This window comes from Lissotriton helveticus, chromosome 4_1 (assembly GCF_964261635.1).
Source record: "Lissotriton helveticus chromosome 4_1, aLisHel1.1, whole genome shotgun sequence".
Classification (NCBI taxonomy): domain Eukaryota; kingdom Metazoa; phylum Chordata; class Amphibia; order Caudata; family Salamandridae; genus Lissotriton; species Lissotriton helveticus.
In genome coordinates, this window is record NC_136063.1 from 784,655,206 (window position 1) to 784,682,283 (window position 27,078).

Below are 27,078 nucleotides of genomic sequence, written 5' to 3' on the forward strand. Positions count from 1 at the left end.
CTAACAAGGTCGGGGGGGGGAGCAGCGGGGAGAATCGGAAATTCACAAAACAGTATGAAAAGGTTCCGGGAACGCTCGCCTAGGGAGATAGGACAACATCAGTAGTGCCTACAAGGGGAGGGGTACAGATATCCCCACGATATTCATTCCACTGGCCCCAAATCTTCGTCCACGCCCTAGGTCTGCCCCTGGCTACATATACAGTCTTCTCACGAAACATGGACCAGTCCATGTTGTCCTCCCATTTCGAGACCGCAGGGGGCCTGGATGCGCCCCAGAGTTGCGCAATATCCCGTTTCGCAATCATGTAACCCAAGGTAGCCCATCTGGTCTGGGCTACAGAGTAGTCAGTGGGCTCCCACACATTCAACAGACACCGTCGTGGCTCCGGCCGCAGGGCCACACCAGTCACAGCAGTCATCACCTCAAGCACAGCAGTCCAGTAGGCCGCCACAACTGGGCACTCCCAAAGAATGTGTAAAAAGGTGGCACTCGACCCACAACCACGCTTACATAACCCATCCAGGGAAAAGCCCATTATCACCAGACGCGGACCAGTGACATACACTCGATGAAGGATTTTAAGTTGAACCAAACGGAGACGGGCAGGAATGGCTACCTCCTTGGGAGAGGAGAGTGCCGATTGCCAATCCTCGTCGTCCAGTTCCAGCCCATCGCCGACCCAAACCTCCCGAAGTCGGACCATTAAGTCCGCCCGATTATTGATCAGCTTCTTATAGATCAGGGAAATAGTGCTATCAGGCAAGTGCCCATCAAGGACACGATCTTCGAGGGGGGAAGACTCGGGCAGGGCCTCATCAGGAGTCAAGACGGAGGCGAGGGCGTGTCGGACCTGCAGATAACGAAAAAACTCCCTACCATTCAAACCGTATTCCGCCTGGAGGGCCTGGAACGACTTCACACTACCTTTCGAACAGACATCACCCACCTTACATATCCCAATCATATCCCAGCGGTCGAAGCCCTTAGTAGACCAGAGACACCCCAAACGTTCCGAGGCATAAAGCGGCGTCGCCAGTGTCATTCGATCCTCCCATCCCAAACTCACATTCGCGGCTCGCCACACAGTTACTGCAATCCTGGACGGGCCCACGAGATGGCGCCCGGCCAATCGAGAATAAAGCGCTCTAAAAAAGTCCCCACCCGGCAGCTGGAGTCTATCCATCTCAAATGCAGGATTTCGACCCGGTGAAAACATCACGTGATTAATAGCAGACAACTGGGAAGCCCAATAATATCGCTTGATATCGGGGAGCGCCATGCCCCCGTCGTACCAAGGGATGGTGAGTTTCGCGAGGGCAATACGTGGACGCCCGTCCCAAATCAATTGCCTTTGAAGACTCTCGATCTCTCGGAAATAGGTCTTGGGGATGTCGTCATAGGAATACTGGAGCGCATAGAGGAACCGCGGCAAGGACATCATTTTAAACAAAGCCGCCCTGCCCAGAGGAGACAAAGGAAGTTTACGCCAACGGGCCACGTCCAGGCGCAATCTAAGCAATGGGGGGAGGAGATTACGCTCAAATCGGAGTGAGGGGTCCAGCGTAATGAAAATCCCTAAATATTTGAAGCCAGACTGGACCACCTGGATAGGAAGTCTGCTCGGCAATGGGGGTAAAACACCCGAAAGAACATACACGCAGGACTTGGCCCAGTTAATAACGAGGCCTGAGTTGGCACCAAATGAAGTGAGAACATCAAATAAAACAGTCAGAGATTTACGCGGTGAGGTGAGATATAAAAGAATGTCGTCCGCGTAAAGCGAGACGCGGTCCTCAAAGTCCGGTGACCAGCGAATCCCCTTGAGCGAAGGCTCCCACCGAAGCCATGCAGCTAATGGTTCCAAGGCGAGTGCAAAAAGCAACGGAGACAAGGGGCAGCCCTGACGGGTACCCCTGCCAAGGGTGAAAGGGGCCGAAACTCTACCATTTACAACTACTTGCGCCAGAGGTTCAGCATATAATAACTGAATCCAACCAATAAACTCAGGCCCGAAACCAAATTTCTCAAGAGCCGCCCAAAGATAAGGCCATTCCACAGTATCAAAAGCCATCGAGGCATCCAACGATGCCAAAATGGCCGGCTCCGTCAGAAGCCCCGCCCTCGCAATCGCACCGTGGAGACGACGTAGGTTAAGAGCCGTGTTGCGATGCGGGATAAATCCGGATTGATCTGGATGGAGCAAGCCACCAATGACCGTCAGGAGGCGGGACGCCAGGAGTTTCGCCAATACCTTGGGCTCAACATTCAGCAGGGATATGGGCCTATAGGATGAACAAAGGTCCCGCGGTTTACCATCCTTGGGGATGACAACTATCGTGGCCAGTCGCTGATCATATGGGAGAATACCCCGTTCTCGGGACTCCAGAAACATGGCGCGAAGATACGGCGCCACTCTGTCGGGTCGCAACTTGTACAGTTCAATCGGCAACCCGTTCGGGCCCAATGCTTTGCCCGAACGGAGCGAACGGATGGCAGTAGCTATCTCATCAAGAGTAAAGGGGGAATCCAACGCTACACGATCCAAATCAGAGACACTGGGCAGAGCTATATCACGCAATAGAAGGCGAGAGTCAGCCACATCCCTCACAGACACAGGGGTATATACCACACGGAAATACTCAGCAAAACAGTCAACTATTCCAATCGGGTCCGTCACACTCTCACCACTCAAAGACTGAATCACGGGCACCACACGATTAGCTCTCTCCTTCTTATCCAGCCATGCCAGCAATTTACCCGCTTTGTCCCCCACATCATACAAACGACCCTGTTGTTCCCGAAACATCACTTTAGCAGCATCCGTGACCATAGATTTATAGGCAAATTGTTTCAGACCCAGGGCGTGGAGTTTCGCAGACGTGACACCCGAGTCCAAAGCATCCTCCAATGCAGAAATCTCCCCCTCAAGGTCCACCACCTCCCTATTCCTCGCCCTCTTAGCTTCAACAATAAGGGAGAGGGCCTGCCCACGAATCACCGTCTTAAAGGCCTCCCACAGGGACACCGCTGAGGAAACCGACCCCTCGTTATCCAGAAAATATGCGTCCAAGGACTGAAGCAAAAGGCTGCGGGTCTCGGGGGAGGTAAGGTACCACGGATTAATGGGAGCCACCCGGCCAGCTGCCTCCACTCCAACCTCAAAACGGAGCCAGAGCGGAGAGTGGTCAGAAATACCCCTGGGTAGGTGTACAATCTCACGCACCGCTGGCGACTGAGCCGCAGGCATCAGGAAATAATCCAGTCTAGACAGACTCCCATGGGCCCCAGAGTGGAAGGTGTATTGAAGCTGAGTAGGATGCAAAAGCCTCCAGCAATCCACCAAGCCAAAGGTATCCAAAAACCCACCCAACCACTGTTGGGCCGCAGGAGTATCTCTAGGGGGGTGGCGATCGTGGAGACCGGAGAACACCGCATTAAAATCACCAGCCAGAAAGAGAGTACTATCAGGGAGGTCCAACAACACACGGCCCAAATCGGAAAAGGTAGAAGTCTGCAAGCCGGGGGGCACGTAAACCGTAAAGAGGGAGAGGGCACGACCCTCATAGCGACCCACAAGGACAGCATATTTGCCCCCGATCATCCTGAATCACATCATCAATAGCTAGGGGGAGGGAAGCCCGAACAAGGATACCCACACCCCTAGAACCCGAGGTGAACCCCGAATGTGCTACGAGGCGATAGCCCCACCTATTCATCGCATGACAAACATTGCCTACCAAATGAGTCTCCTGCAGAAAAACAATATCAGGAGATAAACGTCGTATACATTTCAACACCACACTCCGTTTGATACGATCCCCCAGACCGTTAACGTTCCATGAAACAAATCTCAACCCGCTACCCCCCATCCCACCCAACAAAGCCAAAACCCCCCACCAATGAGCATGACACAAGAAACATCTTCAAATACAGGATAAAGTCGCCTTGAGAACAGAACACACAAACAACGAACTTCCCAACCGCCCACCCCCCAAATAACAAGAAAACACCCCCCACCCTGCACCCCTGCAAAAAGCTAAAAAGCCACCCCAACCTGCAGTGTGCCTGTCGCCCAAGAACCCCTATTCTACACAAAGACCCCGGAGAAGGAAAGGCTCCGTCCCACCCGCCACCCCGATCAAGACCAGTAACGAGAAAAAAGAACATACATCAAATCACATAGGCAGTTGAGGAACGTAGGCATACACTCCTGGAAGGAGTTATTCAAAACAAGGCACCAGGCAAAGACGAAATGTTCAGCTCTCTACACCACCTTCAGCACCGCCCGGGCGGGCTTCGGACTCAGTCTCAGGAGGTCGGCCAGGCAAGGAGTCCAGCCAGTCATTCACAGCATCCGGCCGATCAAAGAAGAAAGTTCGGTCATTATACTCAACCCGCAGCCTGGTCGGAAAAAGCATAGCGTAGCGCATCCCCATGTCCCTAAGACGCTTCTTGGCACCACGAAATCCCATCCGCTGCTTCTGGACCTGTTGGGAAAAGTCCGGATAAAAGTTCACCGTGGCATTCTCAAAGGCCACCGGGCCCTTCACCCGTGATGCCTGCAGGATAGCGTCCCGATCCCTATAGTGGAAAAGTTTTGCAACAATAGGTCTCGGCGGGGCACCTGGCTTACCCTGGCCCCCCGGAACACGATGTGCACGCTCCACTGTGAAAAATCTACTAAGGCCAGATGGAGAAAGGTGGTTTTGGATCAGGTCTTCAACCAGGAGATCAACCGAGTGGGGTTCTGGATTCTCCGGAACACCAACCACGCGAACATTACAGCGACGTGCCCTGTTCTCAAAATCTTCCAAGCGCCGGGTCATGAAATCGTTCACCCTACGGAGATTGCCAATCTCCGTCCGTATCTCAGAGACGTCCGACGTGAGGCTAGATGATTTGATGTCCAATGACTTCACCTTTTCGTTCGTTTTTGAGAGATCGGCTCGAATTAAGTTCACATCGATGGCCACGGTGTCAATTTTGTGGGCCAAGGTGTCATATTGTTGGCCTATCGACTCCCTCATACCAGAAATGGCGCCCATGATGTCCTGCAAGGAAGGCTCCGTCGACGCATCCACGATGTGGTCAGACGCACTGGGACCGGGCAGGGCAGCACCGGGGGACCCCTTAGAGTGGGTATAACGGTCCATGACGTTAGATTGGACCGGACCCCCGCGCAGAGGTGTCTTCGTCTTCCGCGTCTCCCGGTCCCCTCTGCCCGCCATTTTGGAGATGCGTCACAAGGAGATTCACCAGGGTCAACGGACCGGGCACCAGAAAGGGAGGCCTCGGGACCAAAGGACCGCAACCGGGGTACCACTAGGATAGGGACAGCCAAATAGGAGAACAGGCCAGCCAAAGGCCGACAGCCGACTCGTGACCTGGACCCAGCTCTGGCCCGACCCTCTCGCCGAAGTCCCAGTCAGAGGCAGAATCGAAACCGAAACTCAAGAAGGGGACCCACAAGTTCAATCCCCCTGCCGTTGTTATTCAACTCCAAGACGGCCACCGAACCTCACCCAGTCCCGGGCGCACCTCAAGGGCGGAGCTCAAAAGTTCAAATCACCGTAACTCAGGCACCCGGTGTCACAATAAATTTCTGAAAGGTCCAGGTAGATCAGCCCAACGTCCTCTATACAAATCCTCGTGAAAAATCAGGATTCATGCAGGATATTATGCCAGGAGCGGCGGGGGTCCGGGGAGCGCTGTGCTCACGCGGCCATCTCGGATGCCCGCCAAGCTCCTCCCGAAATCGTAGATTTTTTAACTTTAATGCATTGCATTTAAGGAATCACAAAATGCGATTCCCTAAATGCAATCGCAATTTGAGAACTCGCAATTAATTGCGAATTCTCAAATTGCGAGGGCCTTGACCCTTGATGCATCGCAAAAGCTAATTTTGTGATCGCAAACGCCTGATTTCTGCGATTCCCACCATTTGCGATCGCAAAAGGCTTTAATATATGTGCCTGTAAGTCCTTAGGAAGACCTTCCCTTGCGAAAACTTCTCCTAAAAAGCTTAACACATTTTCTGACGCTGCCTTCTCCACAATTTTATACTCAGGCCATTTGGAGAAATGATCCATAATGATAAAATAGTACTTCTGTATACCATTAACAGTTTTAACCAGACCAAAAATGTCCACACCAATCCTTTCCCATGACATACTGGGAACTACAATGCAATGTAAATTGGGTTTAAAAGTGATCAAACTTTTATCAGAGTTGGTGCACTCAACACAATCACGTACAACTCTTTCAATGTCTCTGTCAAAACCCGGCCACCAACATGATTGTTTGATCTTACACTTGGTTTTAACAATCCCTAAGTGTCCTTCATGACAAGGATTGATTACTTTATCATGGGAAATTTTAGGAGGGACTAGCTTACCACCCCTAAGCAGTAGTTCTTCTTTAAATGAAAGTTCATTTCTCACCTCCCAAAATGGTAGATTTTCACTGGGTAAACTAGCCTTCTCAGGCCATCCTTTAAGGATGTAATCTCTCATCGTACGTAAAGTCTCATCTCTGTAAATATTGATGATCCAGTCTTCATGACTAATGCTCGCTAACTCATTGCTGAAAATACCTGCCACTAACCAATCGTCCCATTCACAATTCAAGTCCTCACAAACAGGTAAGGGACACCTGCTCAAGAAATCTGCAATTCTATTTCGAATCCCAGGAACATATATGATGTCATAAACAAAATCCAACAATTGCACAGAGAACAGAGATATTCTGGGTGAAACGTTATTTAAGCCATGAGATGTAAGTACCTTAGTGAGGGGTTTGTGGTCGGTTCTTAGAGTAACACGCGTACCCCACACAAATTGTCTAAACTGTTTTAATCCCCAAACACAACCAAGGGCCTCCCTTTTGATAACAGAGTATTTTTCCCTTGTGGGTGTAAGTGCTCTAGACGCAAATGCAATAACTAACTCAGTGCCATTACTTTGCAATTGGGATAACATGGCTCCCAAACCCTGCCCACTAGCATCTGTAGTAATACAACTTTTCAGTTTTGGGTCAAATCCTTGGAGTACAGGAGTGGAACAAATATCTCTCTTGATGCCATCCATACAAGACTGACACTCCATGGAATATTTGAAAACAGTTCCTTTTTTTTACTAACTGCCTAATACAAAACATTTTACTTGCAAAATTGTACACAAATTTTGAATAGAATTCTGCCAGGTCCAAAAAGTACCTAACCTCCTCTTTATTTTTGGGGAGCATGGGCTTTTTTGATAGCATCAACTAACTCACATTTGGGACGAATACCACATACACTAATTTCATGTCAAAGGTAAGTTACACTTCTCTTAGCAATTTTGCATTTGGACTTTTCTGTCATTAAGCCTTTGCTGTCTAACATGTGCAAAACCTTGAACAAAACTTTATCATGTTCTGCTCTGTCCTTTCCCATGATAAGGATGTCATCCTGGAAAAACAGAACATTCTTTACATCTTTAAAAATAAGATGCCTCACACGCTGGAACATAGCAACTGCAGATGTCAATACGAAAGGAACCTGTCTGAATTGGAAAGCACCAATCGGTGTGAAATAAACAGTAATGTGTTTACTTTTTCATGGAGAGCCACCTGATGATATGCCGAAGTTAAGTATATGGTAGAAAACCACTCCATATTCTCAGTAGCAGAAAGTAATTTAGATATTTTAGGCAGGGGAAACACATCAATGAAAATATTCTTGTTGAGTTCCCTCAAGTCTACACATAGACGGACCCGGCCATTGGCCTTGCGAGCGATGACAAGGAGGACGACCCAGTCTGAAGACTTCACACGTTCAATTATACCATTGCCAACTTGTTTCTGAATCTCATTTATAACTTCATCCTTGATGCCAAGTGGAATATTTCTAACCTTGTGGATGCAGGGACATGCACATTCTTTCAAAATTATCTCATGTGAAAAACCCTTGAGTTCACCAAGACTCCCAGAAAAAACCTTGGGAAATTTTGTTATCAAGTCCTCACCTAAATCATCACTCTCCGTCTAAGCACTCAAAACAGGATCTGCATTATTGGAGTCCACATGTATTCCTAATTCACCTTGATCCCACCATCCTAAAATGCAAGGACCGCAAAAGACACATATAGTTTGCACTCAGCTTGTCTCCCTTTAAATTTGAAGGTGAGTTTACGAAAACCCAGTAGTTCAATAGGTTTACCTGTATAACTTATGGGATGTATATCAGGACTCTCCAATCCTGGACCTATCACTAAACTGAATAAACCTTCCCACTTGTCTTTGTTGACAATGGAATAAGGTGACCCAGAGTCCACCATAAGGGCTACATGTACTCCACCCGCTCTGATCTCACAAACTGTTTTCTTTCTTTGCTTACTATTAGCTTCATCATTCTTTTCACGTAAACAACATATTTTGTTCTCATCATTATCAGAGTCAAAACTCTGGTCCTCTTGTTCATTCTCTTCAACTTCACACTTCACAGACTTAGATTTGTGGCACATGCGTGCATAATGACCAGCCATTTTACAATATGCACATCTTTGGCCTAAAGCTGGACATTTTCTATTGTTTGCTAAATGGGAAGAGCTACCACAATGGTAACACTTCCCTTTAACCTCAGAAGATTTATCTGTAGCCTTTTCTTTAACCATCAGTTTCTCTTTTTTCTTTTTAAATTGATCACTGGTGCGTGAAAAATTGTTTTTCACTACTTTCACAATATCCTCGCTGTTTTCAAAATTGCTCTTTGGAATAACATTTTAGGCACATCTGAAAGTTAGTTCTGCTTTGCTGATGATGGCACTGATTTCGCGTAGGCTAGCATCACCATTAATCCACAGCTTATCTTGAAGATTTTGATTATTACAATTCATAATCAATTTTCGCAAATTCACTCCTCCTCAATATTTCCAAATTTGCAAGATAAAGCAAGCCTTCTAAGAGAAGCTATGTAATCTTTGACTTTTTCAAAAGGTTCTTGTTTGTTTTCTATGATAGAAATTAAATCTATGCACTGCCTTGCATACTGTTGGTGCAAAGTATGCGTTTAAATATTTAATAGCTTGGGTGAAAACGTTCACTTCACTTCCTGAAGAGGGCTTCTTTTCAATGCGTTTATATACTCTTAAGCCTCCAGGTCCTAAACAATGTAAAAAAATATATTTTTCCTTTCTGGTGATAATTCTTTACTTTCAAAAGTGTCTAAATAATTAATGAGGTAATCTCTCAATTCTTCCCATCTTTGGCTAGATACCTCACAATCTTTAATAATACATTGTTGTGGAGCCGGTACGTTCATTATAGCCATTGCCATATTTAAAGATAAGAGCAAGTAAAACAGAGGATATAAATAATTTACAAATAAAATGATGTGCACAATTGTGGAAAGAGATCACACAAAAAAAATAAAGTACCAATTGCAGGAAATGTACCTTAAATGATAATAGGTGTGTGTATCACCATTTAATCCAAAAATGCTGTGAACTTTGTGGATACACGGTGTGTGTATCACCGTAGAAAATTTGGGGATCGTAGGAAACTTCCTTAAAACAATGAGAGACAAGACACGCACTTCCTTTATCGTGCGTTACTTCCCGAAGAAATTGACATGCAAGATGGCTGCACGCAAGGACAATCAGAGTGACCTTGCGTATTGACTTGTTGACGCAGAGAGACGTAGTTCCGTGTAGCATCGTCAAGGAAGCGTAGTTACCTGGATACGCCGGAGACAATCCACAGCACAGGTTCAGAATGGTGCCGCCAATTGAAAGATGCAGCTGACTGCAGTTTCCTTAACGCTCCAACTTAGCGTACATTAAGGTATGAAGTTTACACCATTTGTGACACAAAAGTATAAATTACCTCAAAAGTAGATCAGTACTGTACAGAAAAATGTTATTTGGAATTTACAACAATATTGTTCATTGTATAATGCTCTGTTATTTTGTCCTAGGTTGGTAGGTTTATCCATATTAATACAAAATATGTATGCATTATTTTTTTCACATGAAAGACATGCATCTAGGTCTAAGGTGAAAGTTATCTGTTGTAGATATTCAAATAATCTAACTTTTAACCTAAGTGTTTCATAAAACAACACGTCATGATCTCACAAGTGCAGAGAAAATTGGACATGGGTTTAGAATTGTATATTTTAAAATCATAAATACTGTTACAGATCCACGATTCAGAAGCATGAACACTGCATAGAAAATGAAAATTGATGTTGCACAGATCCCTGTCATTGAGGAAATACATGGCCATTACTGTATTCAAATCAGTTGATCATACCAAAGAATCTACTTACGAGCAAAATATTGCCAGGGCATGTACGTTCTTCCAAAGTCTACTGATCTTTCCAGAACCCAAAGATCCGGGCGAGGGGAGTTTGCAAATTTGATGAGGACGTAGGCAACATGAAAAAACTGAAGAACAAAATACATTTAAGAAAGATTAGACAGCAATATGAAAACAGTCACTGGATACTATATACACAAGCACACAACAACTATATTCATGTATCGGGTCAATGGAGTTTTTGCACTTCGAAGAATGACATATTTTGCTGTCCAACTATTATTTTAGGAATGTAAAATGTATGTAGTATTATAATTTAGTCGGTTAGTCCTGCATTTTGTATTATTTTAACAGATAGATTGCTCAAAACATTTAGAAGAGAAACCAGGAAAAAATGTCAACTCAAAAAAACATAACAAATACAATACAATAGGTACGACAGACATATTTAGATGCAATATCATTTTAAATATATTACTTTTCTAAGCCTAGGAACTGATGCACAAGCTTTCAGGGACATTTGAGAAGCTTACTCCATGTGTAGGTCACTCCTACTCCAATCCACAGCACAGGTTCAGAATGGTGCCGTCAATTGAAAGATGCAGCCGACTGCAGTTTCCTTAACACTCCAACTTAGCGTACATTAAGGTATGAAGTTTACACCATTTGTGACACAAAAGTATAAATTACGTCAAAAGTAGATCCGCACTGTACATATTCCTTGGAAATGTAAAATGTTCGTCAGGAGATATAGAAGGTCTGTGGAAGTTCCACCTTTTTGCTGTCTGGAAATCAAAGGCGTGGGTTTGTGGGGTTTAAGTCCATAAACGCCATTGGTACAAAAAAATAGCAGTACTAAAGAAGGATTCCTCTTAGGTTTATTCTTAAACTTAAACCCCCTCTAACAGCACAGTAACACAATTACAACTACCCGCTGGCAGCTCAGTATCACGAATGCAGCAGGCATTCTACAAGGTGAGCATAATACAACAAAATTACTAATGATTGGTTAATTTTGTTGAGGTACAACAATTTTGGATTAGTACATAACAGTGACTTTGTCATCATTACTTTGTAGGCATAAAAACCTTTTGTAAATATGATGCTGTCTTGAAGGGGCACCTGTTGCAGATCAATCAACCTTAGTGTCATGTGATCACGTTTGCAATTCCCTTGGATTGGGTCATGCAGTTCTGTAGAGGACAATTGTTATGGGTGCCAGAAAGATGCTTCTGTTAGTTCCTGAATGCATGCAAAAGATGAAGATCAGTACTATAATGACTCTCACGCTGGACTCCAGGAAGTCCTTGCTCATGAAACCCCCTCCCTGGGCTGATTTTGGCCCTGAGAATCCCTTTCCAGGGGCCTGGCCAAAACTTAAAGGGGAGTAGGCCTCACCCGTGACCCGGCCTCTTCATCATGAGTGTCCTGGAGCCCACCCAGGGCACCTATCGTGCTACGTTAGGTATCGCAGAGGTAGCCTCAATGCCCCCAGCAGACCCTGTCAGCTCCCCACCTCCAGCGGAAGCCGGCATTGCTCCCACTTGGTTTTCCTGTTCACTCCCAGCGAGCGGGAGCAGATTCCCTGCTCTCGCCTGCTGGGAGTGGAATTAGAGCTTGCTCTCGCTTGGTGGTAGCTGTCAAAGCTTCTGCCAAGAAAGGTTCTTAGGCCACAAACGTTTGGCAGTAAAACAAAGTTAAAATAAATTTTGTTGGCATCAAGCTGCACATCGTTCATGGTGGGCTTCCACCCGGTGAGTGTAACACACATGACTCTTCTATTTTCATATCGGCCTAAGATTTAAAAAGCAAGGACAGAGCCATAGAAAAAACCTTATATGATATTAAATGCTTGTTCTTGAGCCTATCATTTAATTGTGTTGAAAAAACGTGGTTTGCTACCCACTTGATGGGTTTTTGTTTTGGTTAAAACCTTTAAAAGTGCATGTATAAGTAAAAATCAGTTAATAATGATGCAATAAGTTACATACAAAGTTTACATTAAAATTACCATCATCCACAATACAGTACTTGAGAGGGAGGAATATATATTACTCACTCTATCATCACAGTTTCAGCCCCATCTTGCCCCGTGCAACTCCTACTGCTAATATATATTTGGACATGCCAAAAAGTATGTATGGTGTTGTAATATGTATCACTACTCTGAGAGTGTCTTGGTGATTCCTAAACCCTAGCCTACTGCAACATGCTATATCAAGGGGCTGGGCACCATCAGGAGGTAGGGAGTCGGCCCTGGGAGGTGGCAGTTCCCAGGGCCATTAGTGGCTGCAGGAGAAGGGCCATGCTGCACCCCACCTTTCTATTTGATGGGCCTGGCCTGGGGAGGTGGTGGTCCCCAGGGTAGAGAACTGCTCAGCAGACTTATATATATAACTTACTGGTGGTAGCCAGTAGGTAGTTATATTTAGGACCTAGTTTCCATGGGAAAGCGTTTTTTGACTTGCCTATATCTTTAGTGGCGTTTGACGAATGTTCACAAAAGTTTCCCAAAAAAGTGTGGCGGTGATTCTTGTTGTGTATGGAAAGTTTCGGGGTGTTCCGTCTAGCGGAGGCCAAGAAAAAGGAGGGCTCAAAAAAGTGGGTTTCCCATTTTAATTTCAATGGGTGCTCAAACACGAGTATAGCCCGAACTGCTGCACGGAATTACACCATATTTAGAGAAAGATAGATTTTGGTTTGTCGAACACACTTTCAGTTATTTGGTGTAATCTTTTCAGTAGTTGTTGAGAAATTTAAGGAAATTCAAACTTGAATATCAGCGACCTCTACTAATGTGTGAATAATAACAAGCTCGAACAGAGATCTGCAGATCTCTGACTGGCTGCCAGCACCTCAACAACTCACAAAAGAAAAATGTTTAAAAAAAAAAAAGAAAATGGGGCAGGGTAGTAGTACCATGAGCCACAAGCCTAGGTCTTGGGGTCCCAGCAGGGCAAAATAGCATTTTTTTTAAAAAACGAAAATACAGCGTTTTCATTGAAATTCTTTTTTTAAAAACATGCGCAGGAGCTTGTTTTCATAAAGGTCCCCTAGAAGGCCAGGTCACTGGGGCATTTCATAGAAAAAGGAGGGGGCCACGGAACCCCCTTCCTAAGGCTCCTAGAGCCATGGGGACCACCACCTCCCAGGGCTTTATTTTCATAATGGATGGGGCTGCATGGAACCCCCTCCTGGCCTTCCTCGAAGCCTCCACGACCACCACCTCCTCGGTGCTTTGTTTTGAATATAGAAGTGGGCTGCATGCACCCCCCTTCCTGGGCTTGTAGAGGCCCCGGAGTCCACCACTTCCGATGTGGCTTTGTTTTGAATAAAGGAGGGGCCACCGCACCCCCCTCCTGGTTTTGTAAAAGCCCCGGGGACAACCACATCCCCAGGGCTTTGTTTTGAATAGCGGAGGGGGGCCACGTGGCGTCCCCTTCTGGGCTTTTAGAAGCCCTGGGGACCACCACCTCCCCGGGGCCATAATATTAAATTGCATGGGGCCGCATGGACATCCGGGCCTCAGGGACCACCACCTTCCCGGGGCATACACAATAAAATATACTGGGAGGGAAGCCCCGGCCACAAACGGCCCGGGGATAATCACCTCCACATGCCAGCCAGTGCTCAGAGAAGGAGGGGGGTTGTGTGGCCACCCTTCTGGAGCCATATATAGCCCTGGGGACCGCCACTCCCCTGAGCCGGCTCCTGATATGTTCCAGGCTGCCCACCCCCGGGACATAGCTGTTTGCTCCGACTTGACAGGAGCTTGGACAGCGCCCGCCAAATCAGAGCAAACAGGAACTCCGCTCTCAGCAAGCGAGAGTTGTGAAACTGCTCCAGCATGCTTAGAGTGAATTGAATTGAATTGAAAATTCCACTTATATAGCGCATAACCACCCGAAGGCCTCGCAGCGCTAGAGACTGAATTCTGTGTGCGACTGCAGGGAAGGATTAATGCGCTTTTGAGAACAGATGGGTTTTCAATTCTCTCCTAAATGACATCAGGTTGCTGTTTTTCCTGAGGGACAGAGGCAAGGAGTTCCATGCCTTCGCCGCTGAATAGGTGAAAGAGCGGCCACCCCATCGGGCTCTCTTGATTTTTACTTTGGTTGCCAGGTGCAGTGAAGCTGAACGTAGGGTTCTGAGCGGCACATACGGCGGTATTAGAGGGTACAGTACTGCCGGGCCAGTTTGATGAAGGGATTTGTGCAGAATGCACATGGCCTTGAATAATGTTCTTGAGGCCACTGGAAGCCAGTGAAGCTCCTTTAGGGCGGTTCTCGCCGACTGCCAGCGAGGGATATTAAACAGTAGGCGGGCGGCACAGTTTTGAGTGACCTGAAGTTTTTTTGTCACTGTTGCCGGGGCCCCAAGATATAAAACATTTCCGTAGTCCAGGCGGGAGAGAATCAGGGCCTGGACCATGACCCTCCTCGCCTGGAACGGGAGCAGAGGGAGCACTTTCCGGAGCATTTTCATTAGCCCCACGCATACAGAGGCAGTGATAGTAGCTTGGGACGAGAAGTCTAGCGCTCTGTCCAGCCAGACTCCCAGACTCTTTATCTGCTCTTTAGGAGGGGGGGGAGTACCGAGACACAGAGGCCAGTCATCCAGAAAGGAGGTTGGGGAGGAATTACCAAGCACCATGATCTCGGTCTTCTCCCCATTGAGCTTGAGGTCGGAGAGTTGCATCCACCCAGCTACAGCCTCTAGACATGGACCCAAAGTGTTCGACGAACCCCCCTCGTGGTCCAAAGAGACCACGAGTTGAGTATCGTCTGCGTAGGTGACAATCCGCACACCAAAGGGGAGAACGATCTTCTCCAGAGGCTGCATATAGACATTGAACAGCGTGGGGCTCAGGGAGGAGCCCTGAGGAACCCCACAGCTGAGCGGATGTTTTGATGATGCCACCTCGCCTTCAAATACCTGGAAGAAGCGTTCCTCTAAGAAGGAGGTCAGCCACAACAGGGCCGCGCCCGACACTCCCAAGCCACTCAAGCGATGTAATAGTGTGGCGTGGTTTACAGTGTCGAACGCGGCACTGAGGTCCAGGAGTATGATAGCTGTTTTACCACCTTGGTCCATTATGGCTCTGGCTGCCTCCGTGACCGCTAAAAGGGCGGTTTCAGTGCCATGTTGTGGGCGAAACCCTGTTTGAGAGACCTGGAGCAATTTATTGGACTCCAAATATTCCCCTAATGCTTTGTTGATATGCCTCTCCAGCAACTTACTTATCCAAGGAAGCAGCGAGATAGGGCGAAAATTGGATAGATTGTTAGGATCCAGATTCGGTTTTTTTAACAGGGCCCTTACCGTTGCACACTTCCAGGCGGCTGGTACAGAGTTGGAGGTAATGGAGGTGTTAAGAGCCTCCAGCAAACAGGGGCGGATGGTGTCCATTGGTTTTACTAAGGTCTGGGGTGGAGCAGGGTCATTTGGGGATCCTGAGGTAACCTTCTGAGCAAGGGAGTCTAAAGTATTAGGGTCCAGGAGTGGAAAGGTAGCCAAGGAGCAAGATGGAGGCGGGTCTGGGTCTGAGGTGGGCAGTAGAATGGTGCCCCCATCATTTGCTGCTAATTGGGAATAAATAGCCTGAATCTTCTGTGAGAAGAAAGTGGCAAGATCCTCACAGCGTGCCTGAGCACCTTCTGATATAGGTCTCTCAGCAGGAGGGGATATCAGAGATTTAGCGATCTTAAAAATTTCCCTAGGGGAATTAGCTGCTATGGTAATTTTAGTTTCATAAAACTTGGCTTGAGCAAGTTTTATCTCCCTCTTGTAATGCATTATAACTGCCCTGTACTCCAATTTTTTTGCTTGAGAGCGGTCTTTCCTCCAGGCTCTCTCCGCTTTCCGGCACGTTTGTTTCAAAGCCCTGAGGGCGAGAGTGTACCAGGGAGCGACTTTGGGCCTTCTGATTGTTTGCAGGGAGCATTTTGGAAGGACTCGATCTAGAGAGTTGGAGATCCAGTTATGAAAATTATGGACTGCTAGGTCAGGATTCTCCGTTTTTTGGGGCAGTTGTTCAGAGAGGGCCTGTTCCCAGGTGTGAATTGGAAGCGCACTCCATTTCCTACCCCAATGCCTATTGTGGGGTGCAGAAGTAGTGGGAATATTGATGGACCATGTAATGGGAATTAGACAATGATCAGACCATGGCAATGGTACTGGTGTTTCCACCGAGAGCATGTCCAAATTACTAAAAACATGGTCCAGCAAATGACCCCTATTATGTGTCGCCTGAAACCCCTTTTGGGTCAGACCAATGGCTTGGAGGCTAGAGCGAAGGTTATTAGCAGCAGCATTGAGGGGATCGTCTAAGTGCAGATTTAGATCGCCCAGCAAAGTGAAGTTGGCGGAAGTAAGTACAGAGTTGGCGGCTAGATCTGTTATGTTGGCAATGAAATCACCAGAAGCGCCTGGTGGTCGATATGCCAAGATCCCAGAGAAGGTAATAGTCGGAGACAGACATAATGAGAAATATAGGCTTTCACAAGATGGGGAGGTGGAGGGGGTGATGCGACAACTATAAGTATCTTTATAAATAATCGCTAGTCCTCCACCCCTGCCTGTCTGACGATTGTGATACTTGATGGTGTAGCCTTGAGGAATGGCCCACACTACTGTGGGATTATTTTGGGACTGGAGCCATGTCTCTGTTAAAAAGAGGGCCTCTGGATTGTACTCCTGAATCAACAGCGCCAACTCAGTATGATGCTTTGAGAGAGAGCGGCAGTTGAGGAGGAGCAGCTTCAAGGTGTGCGGGGGCTGTTGATCAGCTCTAATAGGTGGAGAAAGACCCCAGTTACAGCCTTTGCAGCGCAAATTGGTGGAATAGGGAGGGGCAATAATAGGACAAGAATAAACACTAGTGGGTCGCAGGGCATGCAGCGTAGGAGCACTATATACAATGCGGCGCCCTACCATAATTCCTGACCACGAAGCCCGAAGCGTCTGACGCGGACTGGCGCAGACTGGCTTCTCTTAGGCGCCTCTTCGGCGCGTCAAAGGCGCTCCCGCTGCGCGTCATCGCTGCGCTGGGGGAAGCTGCCTATAAGGGTTAGGAGGTGTGGGGAGACTAGACCGGCGACCTATCAAAAATGGCTGCCTCGCAAATAAATGATCAGGCAACACGAGCGCTTTTCTCCCTCCACGCAAACAGCACAAGATCGCTGCGGTGGAACGGGGAGTGGCGCGACAGTTACAGTGACACACAGTGGTAATGTAAAACAATTAAATTTCCAAGTCTCAAGTCTTAAAAGATTTTTAAAAAGTATTCACAAACACATGCACTTTGTCAAAGGTGCATCACTAATGCTCCCATTAGCGCGGTAACGTTTTCAGTCAATCTCTCGACCGCCTTAGAGATCCACCCTTTTATACTCAGGGAGGTGCGGGGAGACTAGACCGGCGACCTATCAAAAATGGCTGCCTCGCAAATAAATGATCAGGCAACACGAGCGCTTTTCTCCCTCCACGCAAACAGCACAAGATCGCTGCGGTGGAACGGGGAGTGGCGCGACAGTTACAGTGACACACAGTGGTAATGTAAAACAATTAAATTTCCAAGTGTCAAGTTTTAAAAGATTCTTAAAAAGTATTCACAAACACATGCACTTTGTCAAAGGTGCATCACTAATGCTCCCATTAGCGCGGTAACGTTTTCAGTCAATCTCTCGACCGCCTTAGAGATCCACCCTTTTATACTCAGGGAGGTGCGGGGAGACTAGACCGGCGACCTATCAAAAATGGCTGCCTCGCAAATAAATGATCAGGCAACACGAGCGCTTTTCTCCCTCCACGCAAACAGCACAAGATCGCTGCGGTGGAACGGGGAGTGGCGCGACAGTTACAGTGACACACAGTGGTAATGTAAAACAATTAAATTTCCAGAGCTGAGTTTTTGTCTGTTTCCCTGCCCTCTGTCAAGCGGGACGGATGAAAGGTTTGCTCTTAAAGACAGGGATCTGCATCTTTAGCAACTCCCTGTCTGTGAGAGCAAAGCCAGCTCCCACAGGAGGCAGGGAGCTGGCAGGGACCGCAGGCCTTGAGGGTCCCTTCAAGGTCCCAATGATGGTGACTAGGTGCCCTGGGTGGCTCCTACAATAAAGAGGCCGGGTCCTGGGGGATGGGGTCCCTGGGGCCAAAGACTGTTCGGGGTGGGGCTGTGTGGCCCCCCTCCCCCAATTGTTTGTGGTCAGACCTTGGGGGATAGGGTCCCTGGGGGCCAAAATTAGCCTAGAGTGGGGGATGCTTGTCCCCCCTCCCATTGAATTAAGTCTGGGCCATGGGGGATGGGATACCTGGGGCCAGAATCGGCCTGAGAGGTGGTGGTCCCCAGGGCCCAGTGGGGTCCACGCAGCGCCTGTATACTTTTTAAATTAGCCCCCGGGGAGGTGGTGGTCCCTGGGGCATATGTAAGCCCCAGGAGGGCAGGTCTGTGCTGCCCCACTCCTTGGTAAAAATAAAGCCTCTGGAAGGTAGTGGTCCACGGGGCTCTTGGAGCTCAATGGAGGAGATTTGCCTGCAGCCCCCTGCCTTAATATCAGTAAAGTCCTGGGGAGGTGGAGGTCCCCGGGGCTCATAAGAGGAACATAGGGCAGAAAAACAAGCAGGAAAGACACAACAGAGGGCAGAAAAACTTGCAGAAAATGCAAAAAAAGAGCAGAAAAAATTAGCAGAAAAGGCAAAACAGAGGATAGCAAAATGAGCCGGAAAGCCAAAACAGAGCAGAGGGCAAAACAGAGAGCAGAAAAATAAGCAGACAAGGCAAAACTGGGAAAACAGAGAGCACTCAGGCACTCACACACCCACTCACAGACCTACTCAGAGACTCACGCACCCACTCACAGACCCATGACACACTCATATACCCACTCACAAACCTATTCAGAGACTCATGGAAAAACTCACAGACCCACTCACACACCCATACAGTCACTCAGATATCCACTCACACACTGATGCAGACAGTCACACAGTCACTCAGATGATATATGTTAGAACTAGTATGGCTAATTAGTAGTACAGAAAGAATAGTAATTTAACTTAAGGTATAGCTTAGTATATATGTTTAAGTCTCAGAAACGTTTCCAAAACACTTACACTCACAGAATGATGTCGTCAGTGATATCATCAGTGATGTCATTTGAGATGTCATCAGTGATGTCACTGACCATGTCATGGGTGATGTAATAACAGTGCGCTGAGGGGGTGTAAGTTATAGATAACTGAGGTAACTATAACTGCAGAATTTCTATGTCTTTGTACAAGTGAAATCTGAGCCTAACTATAACGTCTTTGTAACCTTTGATTTTTCATGAATTTCTTAGTTCTTTCTAAGTCTACTGCCTAACTATAATGCCCCATGTTTTTTTTAATTCTATTTCCTAACTATAATCAGTTTTTTAAGTGAATATATATATATAAATGTGTGTGTATGTGTGTATGTGTGTGTATATATAGATATATATATATATATATATATATATATATATATCTATCAATCAATCACGGCATTTATAGAGCGCGCTACTCACCCGGGAGGGTCTCAAGGCGCTGGGGAGGGGGAACGCTACTGCTCGCACAGCCAGGTCTTGAGCTGCCTTCTGAAGGAGAGATGGTCCTGGGTTCGCCGAAGTTGGGTGGGGAGGGTGTTCCAGGTCTTGGCTGCCAGGTAGGAGAAGGATCTTCCTCCGGCGGTGGCTTTGCGGATGCGTGGTACGGTGGCGAGGGCGTGGCTGGTTGATCGTAGCTGGCGGGTGGGCGTGTAGAAGGTCATTCGGTCGTTGAGGTACTTGGGGCCCAGGTTGTGGAGGGCCTTGTGTGTGTGGGTGAGGAGTCTGAACGTGATCCTCTTGCTGACGGGGAGCCAGTGCAGGTCTCTCAGGTGTCCGGTGATGTGGCTGTGTCGTGGGATGTCCAGGATGAGTCGTGCCGAGGCGTTCTGGATGCGCTGGAGTATTTTTTGAAGTTTGGCTGTGGTTCCGGCGTAGAGGGTGTTCCCGTAGTCCAGGCGGCTGGTGACGAGTGCCTGGGTGACGGTCTTCCTGGTTTCAGTGGAGATCCATCTGAAGATCTTGCGAAGCATGCGCAGGGTGTTGAAGCATGAAGATGAGACGGCGTTGACTTGTCTGGTCATCGACAGGGAGGAGTCCAGGATGAAGCCCAGGTTGCGTGCGTGGTCTGTTGGCTTGGGGGCGGTGCCCAGGGCCGGGGGCCACCAGGAGTCGTCCCAGGCGGAGGGTGATGATCCCAGGATGAGGACTTCCGTCTTGTCTGAGTTCAGTTTGAGGCGGCTGATTCCTTATCCAGTCGGCGACGTCTTTCATCCCTTTGTGTAGGTTGGCTCTGGTGGTGGTGGGGTCGCTGGGGAGGGAGAGGATCAGCTGGGTGTCGTCGGCGTAGGAGATGATGTTGAGGTTGTGTTGGTGTGCGATGGCTGCGAGGGGGCTCATGTAGACATTGAAGAGGGTTGGACTGAGGGAAGATCCTTGTGGTACGCCGCAGATGACTTCGGTGGCTTCAGATCTGAACGGGGGGAGGCGGACTCTCTGGGTTCTACCGGCGAGGAACGAGATGATCCACTCCAGTGCTTTCTCTCGGATGCCGGTGTTGCTGAGGCGCTTCACTAGGGTGCGGTGGCAGACGGTGTCGAACGCCGCCCAGAGGTCCAAGAGGATGAGGGCCGCTGTTTCCCCGTTGTCGATCAGGGTTCTGATTTCGTCGGTGGCTGCGATTAGGGAGGTCTCGGTGCTGTGGATGGCCCGGAACCCGGACTGCGAGGGGTGGAGGGATCCGTTTGTCTCGAGGAAGGCGGCAAGCTGTCTGTTGAGGGTCTTCTCGATGACTTTGGCCGGAAAAGGAAGGAGCGAGATGGGACGGTAGTTCTTGAGGTCGGTGGGGTCCGCCGTTGGTTTCTTCAGGAGGGCGGTCAGCTCGGCGTGCTTCCAGCTCTCCGGGAAGGTGGCGGTGTGGAAGGAGGAGTTGATGATGTCCCGGAGATGGGGTGCGATGATGGCGTCGGCTTTGTTGAAGACGTGGTGTGGGCAGGAGTCGGTTGGGCATCCGGAGTGGATGGAGTTCATCGTGCGAATGGTGTCTTCGGTGGTGATCGGGGTCCAGTTGCAGAGGATGGTGGTGGCGGGCGTTGGTTCGGTGATAGGGTGCGTGGTCTGTGTGTCGAAGCTGTTGTGTATGTCGGCGATTTTGCGGTGGAAGAACGCGGCGAGTGAGTTGCAGAGGTCTTGCGAGGGAGTGATGTCGTTGTTTCCGGCGTTGAGGTTGGAGAACTCTTTGACGATGCTGAAAAGTTCCTTGCTGTCATGGGCGTTGTTGTCCAGTCGTTCTTTGAGTGCCGACTTCTTGGTGGCGCGGATCAGCTGATGGTGTTTGCGGGTGGCGTGCTTGAGGGCGGTCCTGTTGTCTGTGGTCTGGTTGAGCCGCCAGGCTTTCTCCAGGGTGCGGTGGTTCTTCTTGGATTCCTTGAGTTCTCCGGTGAACCAGGGGGTTTTCTTGCTGCCCGGTCTGCTGGGGGGGTTCTTTAGTGGTGCGATGTCGTCGGCGCAGCACTAATATAAATATATATTACAAAAACCAAGGTTGCCCTCACGGAGTTCTCACACACAATGAGGTTACTGCACACGCACCACCTGCCTGCCCTCATGCCTCGTCTGTTTTGGCCATACGCGTTTCGAGTGCTGGTATGCTCTTGATCACTGGCAACAGAAGAGCAAGAATAAGCGGATTTCAGGTGAACCATTTCAATTTTATTCATAAACAGTCCCGCCCTAATGGGCGTCAACCACTGAGGCATGATGGATGTAGTAGTCCATTAAAATAGTACCGGACTGTAGTTTCTTCCAAGCCCACTGAAACATGCAAAGTTAGTATAGTTCCCAATCAGAAAATGTAAACAAATACCACCACAGTGGGTCAAGGTCCATCGGGGCAAGCAGTTAGGCGCACCAATGTAATCCGATGGCGAGGCCCCCCTCGTTCTTTTACGGTGCTCTTTTTGTCCAAGCACCAAGATCCGCCTTTCCAGCAGTGGGACTCCTCCACGGATGGACAAGCCGTATATATCACAAAAACCAAGGTTGCCCTCACGGAGTTGTCACACACAAGGAGGTTACTGCACACGCATCACCGGCAGCCGCCGTCACCTGCCTGCCCTCATGCCTCGTCTGTTTTGGCCATACGCGTTTCGAGCGCTGGTATGCTCTTGATCACTGGCAACAGAAGAGCAAGAATTAGCGGATTTCAGGTGAAACATTTCAATTTTATTCATAAACAGTCCCGCCCTTATGGGCGTCAACCACTGAGGCATGATGGATGTAGTAGTCCATTAAAATAGTACCGGACTGTAGTTTCTTCCAAGCCCAAATGGGTACCACTGAAACCTGCAAAGTTAGTATAGTTCCCAGAAAATTTAAACAAATACCACCACAGTGGGTCAAGGTCCATCGGGGCAAGCAGTTAGGCGCACCAATGTAACCTTGGTTTTTGTGATATATACGGCTAGTCCAGCCGTGGAGGAGTCCCGCTGCTGGAAAGGCGGATCTTGGTGCTTCTCTTGTTGAAGATTCATGTTGTCACAGATTTTTGAATGATGAGGTTGCAGGAACAAACACATTGCTGAAATTACATGCACACAAGGCCACTGGAGACATTACCTCATGGTCCTTTACACTGCTGTAGTGAAGAATATGCACTAGACATTTACCCAACAATGTAGCACTTACTAAGTAACCAATAGAAAGTACTCCAGGTGGGTAGATATTTTCGACTAAAATATGGACTCTTCTTGGAGAAAATATAGTTTTCTGGCCTTGATGCTCATTTCACCAAAAATTAAACCTCAGCAGGAAGCAGTTACAAATATAAGTACAGCAGATGCCCCATTTGAAGCTCTACTTCGGTAAACCACAAATGATCCTAACTTCTTGGGCTTGGGGACGGCAAAGCAAGTGTGTTACATCTCGTATTCCACGTTGAAAAACAATCTGAAATCCTAATGGAGGCGAATGCATCGTTGATCTATCTGAACGAAATCTGATCTGTAGTGACTGTGATGAGTGGTTTCTTTCTTGTCTTGAGAGCAGAGTCCATGATTTTCCCTTTTAATCACCCTGAGTAAGCAAATGCCCAAAATCATCTGCAAGGTCTGTCTGTTTGACCTTGCCTTGTTTTCCTTAGTAGTATAAAAAGGAGGTCTTCCCACCTTTTCCCACGTTGACAGACAGCTTACCAAAGGCATCCAAGCACATTTTGCCCCAATTTTAGTGATTCGTTCTTGATGCAGAGTGGACATCTCCAGCAAACAAAGAAGCACATAGCTCATATAGTTAGGAAGAAGTATCCTTCTTTAGTGGTTTTGCCCTCTTTGTAGTCTAGTCTTTATAGTCTTGTCCTGTTCTGTAGAAGAGGATTCATGTAATCACAGATTTGTGGATCAAGGCGCTCAAGGAACAATCACGTTGCCGAAATGAGATGCATGCAAGGTAACTGGAGGCATTTCCTCATGGTCCATGGTCCATTATGCAGCTGCAGTGTACACTATGCACTAGTTATTACCCAACGAAGTAGCACTTACTAATTAAGCAGTAGAGAGTACTCCAGTTGGAGAGACATGTTGTGCAAAGCTGTGGATTCTTATTGGGTTAAAGGGCAGGTAAGGTTCCGTTCTGGCCCAGTCACTCACACAGCTACTAACACACCCATACAGACACTCAGAGACCAACTCACACACCCATGTAACTAAACCTTTGAGATTTACTAAAAAAACAAAGGTTACAAGGACGTTATAGTTAAGAAATAACATAAAAATGCAGAAATCCACTCAAAATGGAACGGTTACAGGGACTTTATAGTTAGTAGATAAGATTAAACAAGCATTTACAATGCAATAGTTCTCGCAGCATTAAAGTTTGAGTTATTGGCATTGTGTATGACAATGCCAATAGTTTTAACTTTCGCAAATGTGACACCAAAAGCATTTCTATTGCAATTTGTGTTGTATTTCCGTGACTTAGATGTATTGATATTACAAATAACAATGGCTTTTAATTTTTTTAAATAATTAATACTTAAATAATAGTTATTGTAATTTATAATGACAATAGCTTAACATTTTGTAAATATCTTTTGTAAATTAGGTGCCATGCTTACCAGTAAAAGGCACGCTCTAAGGGAGTCTGTTTTCGGTAAGAATGTCAACAGGCACCAAAGGTAGGCAGCTGCTGAAGATAAAGTGTGGCGGCAGTTGTGCCAATTTTAATTTAAAAAATAAAATCATGGTCGCCATAATTGCATGCAGCTGAAGCCCCTGAACATAACATACAGCGCGGGGTGTAACGCGCTGGCAAAAAAAAAGCTATTCTGTTCGCACATAATAAAACAAAGGTGCGATCACCATTATTAAAGGTGAAGCCCAAAAAACATAAGATAAAGCGCAGCATGCATCGCACCAGATAATATAACAAAGGGGCACGTGGTCACCCTGGCTCTGCACACCCCCAGGTCTCCTGTGAGGATGAGGCGTAAGAGCCCTACAGCATTAGACGGCAGCGCGAGGCAGGACTCTCGGGGAGGGGGTTTGGGGGGGGGGAGTCCCGAGCTAAGGGAAGGCAACATCACAAGGGGGCGGGGTTGTAACCGTGCAGGAGACTGTCGAGCTTAATTAGCTTTCAAGATAGTCATTAATATGTTGTTAATTTGAAGGGAGGGGCGGAGGCGCAATAACCGCTGTTAGCTCCTCTGGGATTCAAATCTGTGAAGCACAGATAGATCTTTACAGCAGAGGCAAGAACCCACTAAGCTGTCTTAACGGCTCTTTGTGTGCAGCTGCCTGCCTCGCGGAAAAATATTAACACTTTTTGACAGATGTTAGGCTGATGTCAACTTTGAATGTGTTACTTTTATTTAGAAACAACAAAAACATGAACATGATTACCATGTGTGAATAATGTGTGTAAATGTTGCATTTATGCAGCATAAAATCTATGGACGCTCACGCGTGTACTGACCACTCGTGTAGGTGCTGGTCGTGCAGCTGTGTTGCTGGTGCTCGGGTACCTGTCCACAGCAGGTTGTTTAAAGTTGTCTCATAACAGCTGCATCTCTCCTGGTTTACAGAAGCCCGGTAGGTGTTATTAATTTTCCGCACTGAGTTTGGCACCGATCCGCATATTCACTCTTATAGCGTTGGGCGGTGCCTGGCAACACTTTTGCCACCAGGCACCAGCACCCCAAATAGGCTCCCACCTCTGGGCACCGTGACTCCTCCTGACGCGGGCTGAACTTCACGGACCTCTTTCAAACCATCTAGCTCGACTCCTAGAAGCACATGCCCAGAGGAACGCTTCTCCTCACTTAGCGCCAACTTATACATACCATGCAACATGCAGTGTCTGGTTTTAAATGTAATGTAACTCTCAGGCAGTTGGCGTGGAACTCTTTAAGAGGCTTACCCCTTCAGAGTAGATTGAAAAAGTGTGTTTTGCAAAGAGGTTGCCCTATTAGAAGTTTACGGATGCATGCTGTTGTATAGGATTTTATTTTTTTAAGCGGGTGACAAAAAGAGAGTGAAGTGACAGCTATATTGATGTCCACCCCGGCCGCTCCGAAACCCTTATCTTTGCCCCTCTGCCTTCAGAAAACACTGCGATCTTACCGGAATAGGACGATCGCTTCATGGCCGCTTCCGTGTTCCGTACTTTCACAAGAGCAGCATGGGGCTCCTGGCTAGCGCCTGAGAGGTGGGCTTTCTCGTCCGTGCCCATGCCAGGCTCCAGAGGGGGAGGGGCTCCTGTGTATCCTCGACTGACCTTGCCCTCGGCTGCAATGGGGGGCTCTCCCGCAGGGTCTCAGTGGACACTGGACAGGAGGTGGGGCTGCGATCCCCGGGCCCGGAACACCTTTCAGGACACGAGGAGGCTTCCAATGCTGGGGGTGAGGGAGCTGCGCGCGGGAGGCGGAGCCGGGACCTACCGCTGACAATCCAAAACAAGCGGCTTGCGGCGAGTCACGGGAGGTCATCTGAAGTCTGTTTACAGTACAGGCGTGCCGCGAGCGCCACAAAGACCGTGCGTACAGCAGCCTTCCTGCCTCGGGAGGCATGTACTGGCAGCAGGCAGCGAAATACAATAGGGCTCCGTGGAGCAAAGAGAGGCGGAGGCCGAGCCCGGCCCCGTGAGCAGAAAACATGAGCGCGCGCCGAGGTAGGGTCACGTTCCATCGCCTGACAATGGCAGCAGAGAGGCGCACGCCGCGGAGCGCCGTGCCAGCGAGTGCCCGGATCATGAGTCAGGAAAACCAGGACAGAGCACTGGGTCCCGGTGACACAGGCCAGGGCTCCTTTGTAACCAACCCCGGACATTAATAACAAGAGCGGACAGGGCACCATCATAGCAGAGGCGGATTCAGACACGCACCTTCGGATTGGGTCGCACGCGTGAGCTTGTAACGTAGACAGCTCACGCGTGCGACCCAATCCGAAGGCGCGCGCCTGAATCCGCCTCTGCCATAGACAATGCTGTGCGCGTGGCCAGCTCTAGTCTCCCCTCGTTGTCGGCTGAGCCGACAGCTACAGTCCTCGCAGCGAGAGCGCCTTTCGCGCGCTTTCGCCAGGGCGAGACCTAAAAACATAGAAATTCACTGAAAAAAAGAAAATGTTACAGGGACATTATAGTTAGAAAATTGAATTTAAAAAACTTTAGAAATTCACTGAAAAAACAAAGGTTACAGGGATTTTATAGCTAGGAAATAGGG

The 27,078-nt window shown here is 48.0% G+C and overlaps 1 protein-coding gene across 1 annotated transcript in view; it reads right to left on the reverse strand.

Moving 5' to 3' along the window:
- Positions 1-27,078, reverse strand: part of LAMA3 (laminin subunit alpha 3) — a 1,062,926-nt gene that overhangs the window by 876,423 nt on the left and 159,425 nt on the right. Inside the window, exon 3 of the mRNA XM_078687418.1 lies at positions 10,310-10,427. Within this exon, the coding sequence (XP_078543544.1) occupies positions 10,310-10,427 (118 nt within the window). The remainder of the gene's footprint in view (positions 1-10,309; positions 10,428-27,078) is intronic.